General features: G+C 36.2%; 3 protein-coding genes and 1 non-coding gene across 8 annotated transcripts; 2 read left to right on the top strand and 2 right to left on the bottom strand.

The window, feature by feature from the left end:
- The first annotated feature begins 49 nt into the window (after positions 1-49).
- Positions 50-2,852, top strand: LOC148911507 (uncharacterized). Of its 4 annotated transcripts, XM_089029811.1 has the most exons (5): positions 90-228; positions 405-522; positions 860-1,292; positions 1,360-1,563; positions 1,753-2,852. In XM_089029811.1, exon 5 carries the CDS (start codon positions 1,867-1,869, stop codon positions 2,308-2,310), a length of 444 nt encoding a protein of 147 aa, XP_088885937.1. In that variant the 5' UTR covers positions 90-228; positions 405-522; positions 860-1,292; positions 1,360-1,563; positions 1,753-1,866; the 3' UTR covers positions 2,311-2,852. The 4 variants fall into 4 exon arrangements, with proteins under 4 accessions (XP_088885941.1, XP_088885937.1, XP_088885939.1 ...); XM_089029815.1 differs by having other exon boundaries at positions 50-228; positions 860-1,563; XM_089029813.1 differs by having other exon boundaries at positions 860-1,563.
- On the bottom strand, positions 1,948-6,420 carry LOC116287214 (hyaluronidase-1-like). Its single transcript, XM_031693860.2, is given in 5 exon segments — positions 1,948-4,293; positions 4,683-4,770; positions 4,772-5,122; positions 5,587-5,735; positions 6,004-6,420. Coding segments are annotated over 5 exon segments (1,212 nt in total). The 5' UTR covers positions 6,289-6,420; the 3' UTR covers positions 1,948-3,954.
- Positions 6,421-6,469: 49 nt separating this feature from the next.
- LOC116287216 (translocation protein SEC62) lies at positions 6,470-12,712 on the top strand. 2 transcript variants are annotated; one of them, XM_031693861.2, is made up of 10 exons: positions 6,470-6,647; positions 6,824-6,941; positions 7,986-8,091; positions 8,734-8,908; positions 9,602-9,640; positions 10,333-10,374; positions 10,462-10,515; positions 10,797-10,857; positions 11,145-11,264; positions 11,886-12,712. In XM_031693861.2, the coding sequence occupies exons 1-10, from the start codon at positions 6,615-6,617 to the stop codon at positions 12,281-12,283; spliced, it is 1,146 nt and encodes a 381-aa protein (XP_031549721.1). In that variant the 5' UTR covers positions 6,470-6,614; the 3' UTR covers positions 12,284-12,712. The 2 variants fall into 2 exon arrangements, with proteins under 2 accessions (XP_031549721.1, XP_031549722.1); XM_031693862.2 differs by lacking the exon at positions 9,602-9,640.
- On the bottom strand, positions 7,384-7,508 carry LOC116287219 (U6atac minor spliceosomal RNA). The gene has a single exon (XR_004196048.1). It is a non-coding gene; the product is annotated as a U6atac minor spliceosomal RNA (small nuclear RNA).
- Positions 12,713-13,089: the final 377 nt, after the last annotated feature.

Raw genomic sequence — 13,089 nt, 5'->3', positions numbered from 1 at the left:
GTAGCAACATCAGAAGGAAAAGAACCAATCGGAATGATCGATTTTCATTGTTGTACCTTCGGAGATTCCGAAGTTTACCATGACGTACCAAATAACAAATGATCGGGAGTCGAGGGGAACTTCTTGGCAAATGGTTGATCAATCGACGTGAAAACAGCGAAAAAATTACGATTTTCTCCTCTCTAAAACACAATAATGGAATTTAAGCGAAGGAAGAAGAAACGAGGGGTTAGTAAGAAGCCATTTATCGCCAATTCTTGGGTTTATCTGTGCTAAAATTGGTCAAAATCTTCGCCATTCTTCACACGTGTACTTGTCTATCGAGACGAAGGGATTTCAACTCTACAAGGAAATAAGAAAATATCAACAAAGCATTATTGAAAACTTTTTTATTCTTATTTTAGAGCCAAGATGAGAGTGTTGAACCAAATAAAGAGGAAACTGCAGTAGCAAAGCATTTACGGTGGAATTGTCCAACAAAATCATCAACGATGATGGGCAACAAGGTCGAATATTTCATTGGTAAGAAAAGACAAAAATATATCACCTAAAACTCCATTACTTTTTGTCTCAAATAGCCACATTATTCTGAAAACAATAATCTTTCGTTATTCATTAAATATTTCTGTTATCATATATGTTATTTCAAGGATTTTGAACGATGTATAAAAATATTTTAAGGAGAAAGTCGTTAATCGGCGTTAATACAAATCGTGATAAAGCTCAATAAATTGAAGAGTTTTGAAGCAGCTATCATCCTGAAACCTTAAATATATATATATATTATGTTATTTTAGTCTCGATGTAAACCTAAATAAAAATATGTAAGCTTATAACGATTTTATATTCAATATAAAAGGTCCAAAACGAAAAAAGCAACAAGAATCGGACGAAGAGCCGCAAGAAGACACGCCAGTGATACAAGCAGTGTCACTGGAAGGGACAGTGCTGTTCCAGGGGACTTTGATGCAAGAAGTGAATGCAGTAACACAACAAACAATGATGATAATAGTAGCACACGGTCTGATTCACCCTTAGTCCTTCCTATTATCGATAATCTTCCAGCTAAGTTCAAGAGAGTAGGATCTGGGGAAGAGAATCGTAGCTGCGCGCGCACTGATGTCGTTTTTGTTCATCCCGAGAAGCCGAAAGTCAAGGAAATTTCTAAACATACTTGTAGACGACAACTATTTGATTTCCTAATTAGCGTAGGTTATTAATATTCATAAGTTGAAATTATGGGATGTAAGCCGGGACAGGCAGCAAGACGATCGTAATACGTACACCATATGGTATGTCAAGATTATATTTGATTTTCCGTAAGATATAGGCTTTTAATTTGTAACTTTTTATTTCTAGTGAACCTCGTAATTATAAATCTGTCTATTGTGAATGAAATAACTGAAGAACATCAAGATTATCGAGAATTAAATCGCTGATATAATCGACGAGCGTTTTGCGTTGTGTACCCATTACTGAATTAGATGTCCCCACTGAACGAAAGAAGATGTCCGCTACAATACTGAATCATCTACCTCGAAGTGTTCACCGACCAAAACAGAGGTTAGTACCAGGAACTACTTGAATAATTTTTTTAAATCTTGCTTTCTGATTGGTTGGGGCACATTCTATACGACAGCACACAGCACGCACATGGAATTTTGAACTATTTCTTCAATGTAAACTGCCGCACATCCTGTTCACCATGTTCTGTTATTATTTTACCTGATAATAGATTTGTGATTTTCATAGGCTTTGGAAACATCTTCAAGCCGAGAGCAACCAACTACTTCACGCCAGTCTCCCAAGACCATTCCAGCAACTGTTACTATACCAGGATACCCTGAAGGAGCTATTGATTATAGAATGCTTCCATATATGTATCAACAAGGCGTTTTGCCTGAGAGTAGAGAGAATGCTGCAAAGTTTACGGAAGGTTTTGAACAGTGGTATGCTTCATATCGTATGGCACATACGCAAGATGGAAGGCACTACCTACCGGGTTACCAACTCCTTGGCCGAGGAGCTGAACAAAGTGCGCTGGCCTCACGGAATCTCACACCACAGTCTCAAGCTCATGAGGCTATGATGAAAAATGCTTCATCAAGTAGGACTCTTGTTTTAGATCCAACGACTGGTTATCCTGTGCCTTTAGGAAGTCTACATTCTCATTCGCATATGCACACACATTTTCATATTCATCCACTGGAACAACAGCAAATGCAGGCTCAAGCAGCAGCAGCAGCAGCAAACATGGAACATGCAGCATACTTCCAGGCACAAACACCACAACATCCGGGTATTGTATAGAGAAATCAGCAGTTGCTTTGGCAACATCCAGAACTCATGCAACTCCAGGCAAATGCAATGATTTCCCCTGGGGATGAACATCCACATGCCACTTCTATTCATGGACTCGGCTCGACTCCATTAGACCGACAGCTTCAACAACATGTACTACTTAATCAACACTCAAAGTATCATCACCATTCAGCCTTACAGCAACAAATGCTGCAAGAGCAAGAAGAAAGCTACATTAGACATCTTAGACATCAACAAGAGCTACAAATGAAGCAAAGACTTGAAGATGGTGCCACTAGTGAGTTATACTTATCGAATATTCTTAGAAAGGACAGTAGAAATCTCCAAAGTCCCTCACAGTTGGATAACGTAGTCAAGAAAAGTCTTGAAAGTACTGGGGCTTATGTATCTCCGACCAAGAAGCCTGTCACTATTGACCTTTCAGAGGATTAATGAAGTTTATTTATCCACCGAAATGTTCTCAGAGGGAGACTGGTGCCCTACTCTTCTCGCTTATGCCCAGAATAAAATGCGGGACATGTTCAGCACCAGTCTTTTCTGTTATTACTACATCTGATTGCTGGGTATGAGGTTTTAAATCATTGCAACGGAAAGCAAAGTTTGGGGAACAAATATCATTTTTATACCAAGGGCTTATTCTTCTTTTTTTTTTGTATACAATGACGCTGTTTTTGAGACCTTAACCTTGTGACTTTAACCTTTTTGTACTTTAACCTTATTTTTCATAGTTCATTTGTTTCTTTTCAAATTTCAAAACTGAAAGAAAAGAATTTAAATTCTTTTTATACACGTCAGGATTTCTGCGTAATTTGTGCTCCCCTTGGCTTGAAAAGGAAGAATTTATGGATTTTATTAACAAGAGGCATGGTAGAGTACCTTTGGATCCCTGATATGTAGTCAGACTAGTACTAGTATTAGTTTTACTAGTTTTACTATCTGATTTATCCAATGCGTGATCTCAATATGTCTTTCACTTTCAGCCAATCAAATTGCAAGGAGAAACATTTTCCTAAGAGCAGATTTTCTATGAGTGGAAAACAGCATATATAGCTTTTGAATGGCTTCTGTATTGCGATTGGGTTGTTTCTTATCTTTGAGCTATTTGATTGGTTAAAAGCGAAAACCATCTAAGAGTCATTACCTTTTGCCTCAAAAGTCATTCATACCTTTTTTTGTTTGGCAAACTTGACGTCATTTAGGACCAAATGTTTAAGCCGAATTTTATACGTTTCAATATACAATTGACAGTATTCATACAAAACAAGTTATCATATTGTACATAAACTCACGATGTGTGGAAAACATTAAATAGAACATTAAAAATTACAAAATTTAGTGTTATTTGGTAATGGTACTCTAGCTTCCTTCCTCTCATTCATTTTCCCCCTTCTCTCTCCTTTCTCTCTCCTGTACTATTCCTCTACTTTCTTCTCTTCAAATGTCTCGCCTTCTCCTCTCTCATCTCTTCCTCTCATTCCCATCTTTTCTCCCTTTATCCTCCCTCTCCTCTTTTCCTTCACACTCATTCTCCTTTCAGACCTTTTTCCATTTTCACTTTTTTCCCATTTCATTTCTTACCTTCCCTCCTTCCTTCCCTTTACCATTTTTCACTCTCTTTCAGTAACCAACCATTTAGAAGGTAGATTTTTCACATGTCTTGCCTGTCCATCCATCTCTACATATACACTCCAAGAATGTCCACTTCTCTTTCAGCCCCAACAGAACATTCTTTTCGTAACTATTGACTTCTTCTAGTCTAAACCGGCACCTTCCATGTGAACCAGTACAGTACTCATTACCACAGTCTTGGGCAATCTCATTCAATGTTTGCACCAAGGGACCAAAAAACTCAGCAATGTAGTTACTTAGTTGGATGCAAAAGTCTTTGTTTTTGTCCTCTGACGAGCCCCAGATAACTACCCCAGATGAAGCCAACTCTGCCGATTGGGTAACAGTGGCATACATGTCTGCCTATATGTTTAGAAAAATGATGCATGTAAAACTGTTATGTAGCACAAATAGTTCTGATTGGTCAATGACTGTGCTGCATTAGTGAATTGAGCACAGTTGCTGAGGTTATCCAGAAGTGCATCCTGCATTTCAAAAAAAAATTATCCATGCAGAGGAATTTGAAATTTCCGGTTTTAGACCACATGGTCATTCCCTAAAGAATAAGATTGTTCATTTAAATTGTATCCATATTCATGTGTCTTCTCTTGTGCAACTGTTAAACAAAGAAATGATACTCTAGGGAATGAGATGTGGTCTGAAATGGGAAAATATTATGTCCAAGGGAAAGCGGTTTATTATAAGGCTTTGCAGAAATATATCTTTAGTAGGGCTTTTCCATATTCTCTCACCTTGTTCAGAAACATTTCAGATAATGCGTAGACAACTCTCACATATGGGAATACAGGAAGACGATGTTCATTGTCAATCTTGGCCACACTGAAATGATTCCAGGATATTACCCTTGGCATAGCTTGTCTTGTTGTATTTCAAATTTGGTGACAAATAAATGGATGGGAAAATAACTGTGCTTGAGTTGAATAGCCATGACAGCTGATCATTCTGTTCTATTGTCTTCTGACTGCATTCATATGAAGGAAGTCTAGTATTGTAGCATCGAGGAAACCCATAGTATCCCCAGAGAGCTTTAGGGCGTACACTACGAGCAGTCATGATTGTACCTTGCATGTATTTCATTGCTGCGGTTTCAAATTCTTTCCTGGCTTCAGTTTCTATCTGTTGTTTAGACCAAGATGGATGCTCCTTTCGTACTAAATTCATTGACTCATTTCTTTAAAAAAGAAAGTTTTCATTCCAAAATTCTTGCAGTAATGAACAGATGCCAATCCCAACACCCTCTGGGAGAGTAAGGGGCCAATTCATTTTTCAGCAGGGAGGGGCTGGCGGGATTTCATGGGGGGCCATTAGAGGGATCACAGCCAAGAGGGGGGGGGGGGGGGGCACGAAATTTAATTTGAGTCACACAGAACTTTTAAAACAAACAGAATGGAAAACAATGGAGGGGCATTTTTTCTGCAAAATGGAGAGATTCAAATTTCTTGTGCGAGTCGACAATCAAATCCTACTTCCTCTCCCTTCCAGTCCCTGGATAGAATTTTTTGACTGGTCAGCACATAGTGATCAGTGTTTGACCACCATTAGGATTAGATAACGAGATCTAAAGACTTTTATTAGCTGATTGAAGCCCAGCAATGACAAGATTTACTGCAAACAGACATCCACTCTATAACTCACCTGTACAGAGATAGATGGTCCCAGTTTCTATCAAATATTGGCCTCCATTTTTCCCAGTCTATTATCGCTAAACCTTGGTAATCAATATCTGGTATAAACATCTGAATATCACTGGTGACCTTCTGCAGATGACTGTCAAGGTTGCCTAACTGAATTAAGAAATATCTACATTAATATTTACCAGAGCATCCTCACTTACCTTCCTATGGTGGGCTACCCGTCGTGGGTCAGAAGGAGACTGGTTAGAAGATTAGGGAAAAAAATAAAGACACACCGGCATTGCTGCAGGTGTCTGTCCAATCTTGACCCATTGTCCTCCAGTGCCTTCCTGCCTGACAAAAAAGCTGGAAGACTCTGGGCTTGAGACTGTGTCCATTATCAACTGGGGCTTGCATGTAAAGTACATTATAAACTAACCTGAGGTAGTCCCCCATTCAAAGGAGTGCCATCATCATCATAACAGGGCCATAAACCAAATGTTGGATTAAAAATATTTATGAATTCCCCATGGAAGATTTGTTGATCATTGTGAACTATGCCATATTTACTCAATTGTAGGTCAACACCCCATTTCTCTTTGCAACTTTCTGTTGGAGCATTCCACATAGGAATAAAGTTCGAGTTTGGAAGAGATGGCCCGTTGAATTCAAATGCAAAATTCTTCACTATGAAAGCAAATATTATGACGATTTTCAAAAACATTGTACAAAAGCTTTTTATAAAAAAGTAGATTATGTCAGCTGTCAAGTCTCTTATGTCTTCCGCTTTTGTAGGTCTGGGCAACCTGTCGGCAACCTGGGCTCTACACGTTCGTTTATTTCTCGGAGAATATTCGTAGCAACATCAGAAGGAAAAGAACCAATCGGAATGATCGATTTTCATTGTTGTACCTTCGGAGATTCCGAAGTTTACCATGACGTACCAAATAACAAATGATCGGGAGTCGAGGGGAACTTCTTGGCAAATGGTTGATCAATCGACGTGAAACAGCGAAAAAATTACGATTTTCTCCTCTCTAAAACACAATAATGGAATTTAAGCGAAGGAAGAAGAAACGAGGGGTTAGTAAGAAGCCATTTATCGCCAATTCTTGGGTTTATCTGTGCTAAAATTGGTCAAAATCTTCGCCATTCTTCACACGTGTACTTGTCTATCGAGACGAAGGGATTTCAACTCTACAAGGAAATAAGAAAATATCAACAAAGCATTATTGAAAACTTTTTTATTCTTATTTTAGAGCCAAGATGAGAGTGTTGAACCAAATAAAGAGGAAACTGCAGTAGCAAAGCATTTACGGTGGAATTGTCCAACAAAATCATCAACGATGATGGGCAACAAGGTCGAATATTTCATTGGTAAGAAAAGACAAAAAATATATCACCTAAAACTCCATTACTTTTTGTCTCAAATAGCCACATTATTCTGAAAACAATAATCTTTCGTTATTCATTAAATATTTCTGTTATCATATACGTTATTTCAAGGATTTTTGACGATGTATAAAAATATTTTAAGGAGAAAGTCGTTAATCGGCGTTAATACAAATCGTGATAAAGCTCAATAAATTGAAGAGTTTTGAAGCAGCTATCATCCTGAAACCTTAAATATTTATATATCTTATGTTATTTTAGTCTCGATGTAAACCTAAATAAAAATATGTAAGCTTATAACGATTTTATATTCAATATAAAAGGTCCAAAATGAAATAGATATTCACAATGACAACGCAGAATCCACGTATAGAGATCGCGAGTTAATCTTTTGATTAGAGAGTGTTTCAATGATTTTTTAGTGTTTAAAAAATGGTTAGATGCCACGAAGTAGGTGGCATAGCCTTAACCACGTGTTGTAGGTTGAAAGTCCGAAGACTTTTCTCGTCCTTATCGAGGGAGATGCTAACCTTCTCTCGGCTCATACAACACGACTAATATAATGTACACTTAAGTATTTATATGAGGATATTGTATGGAGGTCTTCACGTGTGGGATCTATCGTGATATACTCTGATGATGTCATAAATATCATGTCATTTTCTTGGGGGGGGGGAGAGGGAAAGATACTTTTTGTCTCAGCTGATATTATGAAATGTCCTTTCGATATTATACATGGATTATACATACATACTGTGAATTGAAAAGCTTGAATTTTGTAGCAAATCAAAATGTAGGGAAAGTTCTGATGATGTCACGCATCTAACAGATTTTTTTAATTTTTAGTTTTAAGTCATGATAATCATTGTGTGGGGATTGGATTCAAATCACATAAACTTTCACAAATATTTTAGTAAAAATAAATGCTTAGATTTTCTCCCTCTTAGATGACGATATGGTAGATGACAATGTTGATGTGAATATAAGCCATGCTTTATAGATTCATTGTTTGTTCATATTTCTTTCTAGCATCAAAAGCTGTTGAGTGTTTACTGGATTCCAACTGGGCATCAGGGAAAAAGAACACAGAGATTCTCTTCACAGACAGAGATTCTGTAGTAGATTACCTTGACAGGTATGAATAGTGGATCAAACATCCACCTGCATAATTCACCTTTTCGACGCAAGCCGTCACAGGGTATAAATTGTTTTAGATTGTGTTATGTTCACCAAAAAGTTCTCGAATTTCCGTACAAATGTACTGACTCTAAATGAACTATTTACTTGGTTAATGTTTAGTTAGTTCTCTAAATACAAGTAAATGATCATTCTCCTAGCTTGATTGAAGCTTTTCATACTGCTGTTAAGAGAGCTAACTAAAGAAATCTACCTAAATTTTCTCTCTAAAGTCAGTGAATTTGTACGGAATTCCGAGAACGATGTCCGAACTTTTTGGTGACCGTAACACAATCACAATCTGCCATGTTGGATGACATGACAAAAGAAACCAAGACCATATATTTTGTTCAAGTCAACCAACATGGCGGCTATGGCCATAGCATTCATTATAGAAAGTATATTTTTCAAAACTGTAACGAAGACTCGTCATGGCAGTACTTAAGCCCAACCCCTCCCCCCCCCCCAAATCATTACACAGCGCTCCACCGTTCCCTCATTAAAAATATTTATTCCCATGCTTATTTATGTCCTATTTAGTGCCTTTCTTTTTAGCCTAATAAATAAAAAGATTTATTTATATTATTTGGCTTTTATCTAGACTTCTGGCTCTAGGGTTCTTTAGTCGTGTGGTTAGGATCAAAAAACGAAAGGATAAAGATAAAGGGAAGGAAAAGGAAAAGGAGAAAGAGAAAGAAAAAGAGAAGACTGAGGAAAGTGATACTAAGAAGTCCAAGAAAAAAGAAAAGAAAGAAAAAACAGAAGAAGGCAAAAAAGTAAGTAGCTGCATTACATATCTTTCACATTATATTGCAGTTATAATATTGCAGTAATAATTGAATGTCATCCTATTGTATGGATATGTATATATTCCATTTGTGTTGCACAACTTCTATTGTTGATATGAAAAGGCAAAAAATAAATAAAGGTCAAGAGGTCTTAAAATGCAAAATCTTTTATTTGCAAATAGTAATATTTACTGTTTTGATTCTTAATAATGATCAAATAGTGTAGATATTATGTGGAAAAAAGAGTTAAAATATAAAAAATTAAATTACTTTAAATAATAGAATACAGTAAAACTTAAACACATTAATAACTGCAATTTCAGCCATCACATTCGTTAAAGTATTCACATTTATTAAGCTGCTGTTAAGGTGAACATATAGTATAGAGCAATAAAGAAAAGCAAAGAAAGCAAAATATAAAAGAATAGTCTCTTTAAATAAAAGAGTGGCCTTCCCTCTACATGTAAAATTAATTTATTGGCCTTCTCTCTGAAATTAATATTTTTACTGATTCTTAGTAATCATAATGACCACAAAAAATAATGCTAATTAATACTAATTAATACACATAATGTGTTGTCATGGCTCAGACTTATGCCTTGTAAGTTATGTTACCATACTATGCATACTCATGTGCTATTTTTATATTTTTTTTGATAATAAATAACTATTAATTATTAGGCCGATGACAAAGAGGAGCAAGGAGAGTTAGCCAAAAATGTACGTTATGAATTCAAAACATTTCACTGCACTTTGAACGCAGACTAAAACCAGTGAATATAGCGCTAATTATCTATTGTTTTAGAAGAACGTTTTGGCGCATATATTTAAATTTATTTTTATTGAGAGTCGTAATGTGGTTCTTAAGTCTTATTGTGCTGTGCTGTTCACACATTTGATTGCTTTTTTAGTACTTTTTATTGAAAATATAATATATTATGGTGTAAGACAATTCTAACTTTTTTATCTAATATTTTATCTTTTATTGTAAAACAGTTGCATACTTAATTCACTTTGTCCACACACTTAAATTTATGGACAAAATTAATGTTCTTTTCATTTTCGTTTTTTAATATTATTTTCCTTAGGATATGTTTAAAATATTTAGCACCTTTATTGTACAAAGAGTACAGCCTTTCATATCTCTGTCTCTAATTATTTGCCTATTATATTTTATACTAAATCCATTTGTCAATGATCCTTAAAAAATCAAAAATTTACAGAGATGTAGGATCCAATAATCTCATGAATCTTCTTTATGCATTGAAGTATTTATCTGGTAATATACACAAAACATAGGAAGGTAGTTTTTGCTGGTATTGAACTCACTGGTCGTCACATTTTCATTTACAGTTAAACAAAGTTACACTCTTCAGTTGATTTTTATTCTTATCAAATAAATTCCAAACTAGGTCTCAGAAACCACTTCAGAGGAAGGAAAGAAGAAAAGAAAGGTAAGGAATAATCAGCTTTTTTTTCAAGTTTAAATCCTTGTTCTATTATGTGAATCATTCTATGTAACAAGAAACTTATTTTATCAGATTAAAGTGAAGCTCGAACTTCATGATGATCAGTTTTTCCTGGATGGAGATGAGGTTCGTAGTCTTTGATCTCATAACTATAGCCTGGTCTATACTAGAGACTTACATGTAAGCACAAGCATAAGCATAAGAGTGTTTGTCCTCACTGGGATATTCAGTGACATAAGCATGAGCACAAGCATAAGAACGGAAGGTTTTGATCCTTATGCTTATGCTCATGCTTGGGCTTATGCGCTAGTGAAGACCAGGTTTATGATTGCTGGCATATTTTGTTACAAGGTTATATCTCATTGAAGAATAAACAATATATTTAACAAGCTTTCTTTGTATCATAGGCATATGTGTGGATTTTTGACCCTGTTCACCCCAAGACCTTCATAATGGGTATTCTCGTTGGTAAGAACAAATTTTAAGAATCTAAACAACCTAAAACTTGGTCATAATGTTTTACCATTACAGACCACATGTCATTTCTTAGTGTATCATCTAATGGCATGAGAAGACAAATGAATATGGATACAACTCAAACAAAAAATCTTATTCTCAAGAAAATCACATGTGGTTTGAAATGAAAAGAACATTACGCCCAATGTAAAGAAGGCCATCCCATACCCATTCCAATCATTTTTTCTCATTTATTTTCCCTTTTTCATTTTTTCTCCCATTTCCATTTTTCCTACCAGTCCTTGCTACCATTGCCATCTGTTTGTTCCCTCTTTGGCCATACAATATTCGTGAATATGTCTGGTACATTAGTGTTATAGCAGCTATCGCTGTTGGAATGATCCTGGTGCTGGCTGTCTGTAAGTACATTCCTTTTCTCTTTTAATTTTTTTAAATATTATAGTCGTCTTATTCAGAAATAAATTTATGGCTCAGTCACACGGTGCAACTGTTGCATGCTTCCAGTTGCTACATGTACATTATCACTGACCAAGCATTATGAACACTTTCCATCAATACATGTTACTAACCCCTTAGAACAGACTTGTATAAGCGCTATATAAGCCATATATTATTATTATCTATATTATCATGTCTTTGCGACGTCGACAACTTCAAGATGCCTAGGGTTTTTGACTTGATGTCAATCAAGAATTTAACAAAGACAGTCCTTTGTAAGAATGCACGGAAAACTAACGTAAACTGGGGTTCTTATGCGTTTAACCGACAAACAGCTCTACTCATACGACACCAGGGAATCAAATGCTGGTTGCATTAGTGAGAAGCAGCGCATAAACAGCACATACGCACATTACCTGTGCAACCCAATGGGTTGTCTTGGTCAAAGAAACATGGAATGCGATCTAGATTTAATGTCATTGTTTATGTTTGAATCAGTGGTCTTATTATTTGTCATGTTACTAGAGATTCATATTCGTTTTCTCATTTTGTTTTTCCTTTTCCCCACCACTTTCTTCCAGTACGTTACATAATATTTGGTATCCTGTGGCTGCTCACCGGTGGCCGACACAAATTCTGGCTTCTCCCTAACCTAACAGAAGAGTGTGGATTCTTGGAATCTTTTCAACCACTCTATACCTATGAGTACTGCCCTGCAACCACCAAGGAACAGACCTCTGAAGACAAACAAAATGACCAGGATGAAGACGATAACACCATGAAAGATGACACTGAAACCTCCCCAACCTTAGACGACGAAAAAGGAACCAGTGAAGACAAGGAAAATGGTGATCAAGATTCGTGGGTTAAACTGACTGAAGAAGAAGTGGAAAAAGCGAAGACGGAGATGGAAGAGGATGATCAAGTGAAAGAGGAGGGGAATTCTGACCAGGAGAGAATAGTAGATCCAGTTTGTTAACTTTTAATATGCTTTATGGATCCCTTATTATAATCCCTGTTCAATGTGGTGTGGTTACCCTGTGGAAAATTGGATTTTAGGGGACTGGTACCAAGCAAAGAAACAGGAACGATTTTCACTTTCCCGTCCATTTTTGCTCTTTATCTTTCCCATTCTTTTCCTCTCATCTCATTTACTATTCTCATTCCTCCACATTTCCCACAGAAATACAATAAGAGTTAATATACAAACAATGGTTTAACGGTCATAACCATCCTGTAAACACCAAGATTGCATCGCATCTTATTTGTGAATAGCTTATTATATTCCATAGTCTTAATACCAGTTTTGGTTTAATTGGTTTGATAAAATGGTGTAATTATAAATTCCTTGATCACAAGATGTCCTTTTAATTAAGCGCTTGACAAATAAAATTAAACATAAACAGCATTAAGACTTTGTTTCTTTTGAGTTTAATTAGGGCTTGAGAGATTCACCCTCACTAGATAACATTTTATGGCATTGCAAAACAATCAACACTCAAAGTACAATCGTGTAAACTAGTCTGTTCTGGTAAATATTATGAGGAACAATGATTTACTTTAGAGAGGATAAAGTTCTTTCACAAGCAGTGTACTGTGTTTCCGGCTAAAGTTCATCATTTCTCATAGCACTCAAAGTCTCGTACTTTTCTTGGCTTCGTACATGACACGTTTATGACTTTCACAGTGCTTGGATTGTAGACATACCACAGTAAAGGCGCCGTCAGTTAATCAAAGTAGCGGGAATTTTTCAAATAAAAAGCGCAAGGAAAAATGCAGCTGCTT

This window comes from Actinia tenebrosa, unplaced genomic scaffold (genome assembly GCF_029948245.1).
Source record: "Actinia tenebrosa isolate PJP-AT-01 unplaced genomic scaffold, QUT_ActTen_1.0 PGA_scaffold14__42_contigs__length_11649687, whole genome shotgun sequence".
NCBI classification, from domain to species: domain Eukaryota; kingdom Metazoa; phylum Cnidaria; class Anthozoa; order Actiniaria; family Actiniidae; genus Actinia; species Actinia tenebrosa.
This window is presented reverse-complemented; position numbering and strand designations above follow the sequence as displayed.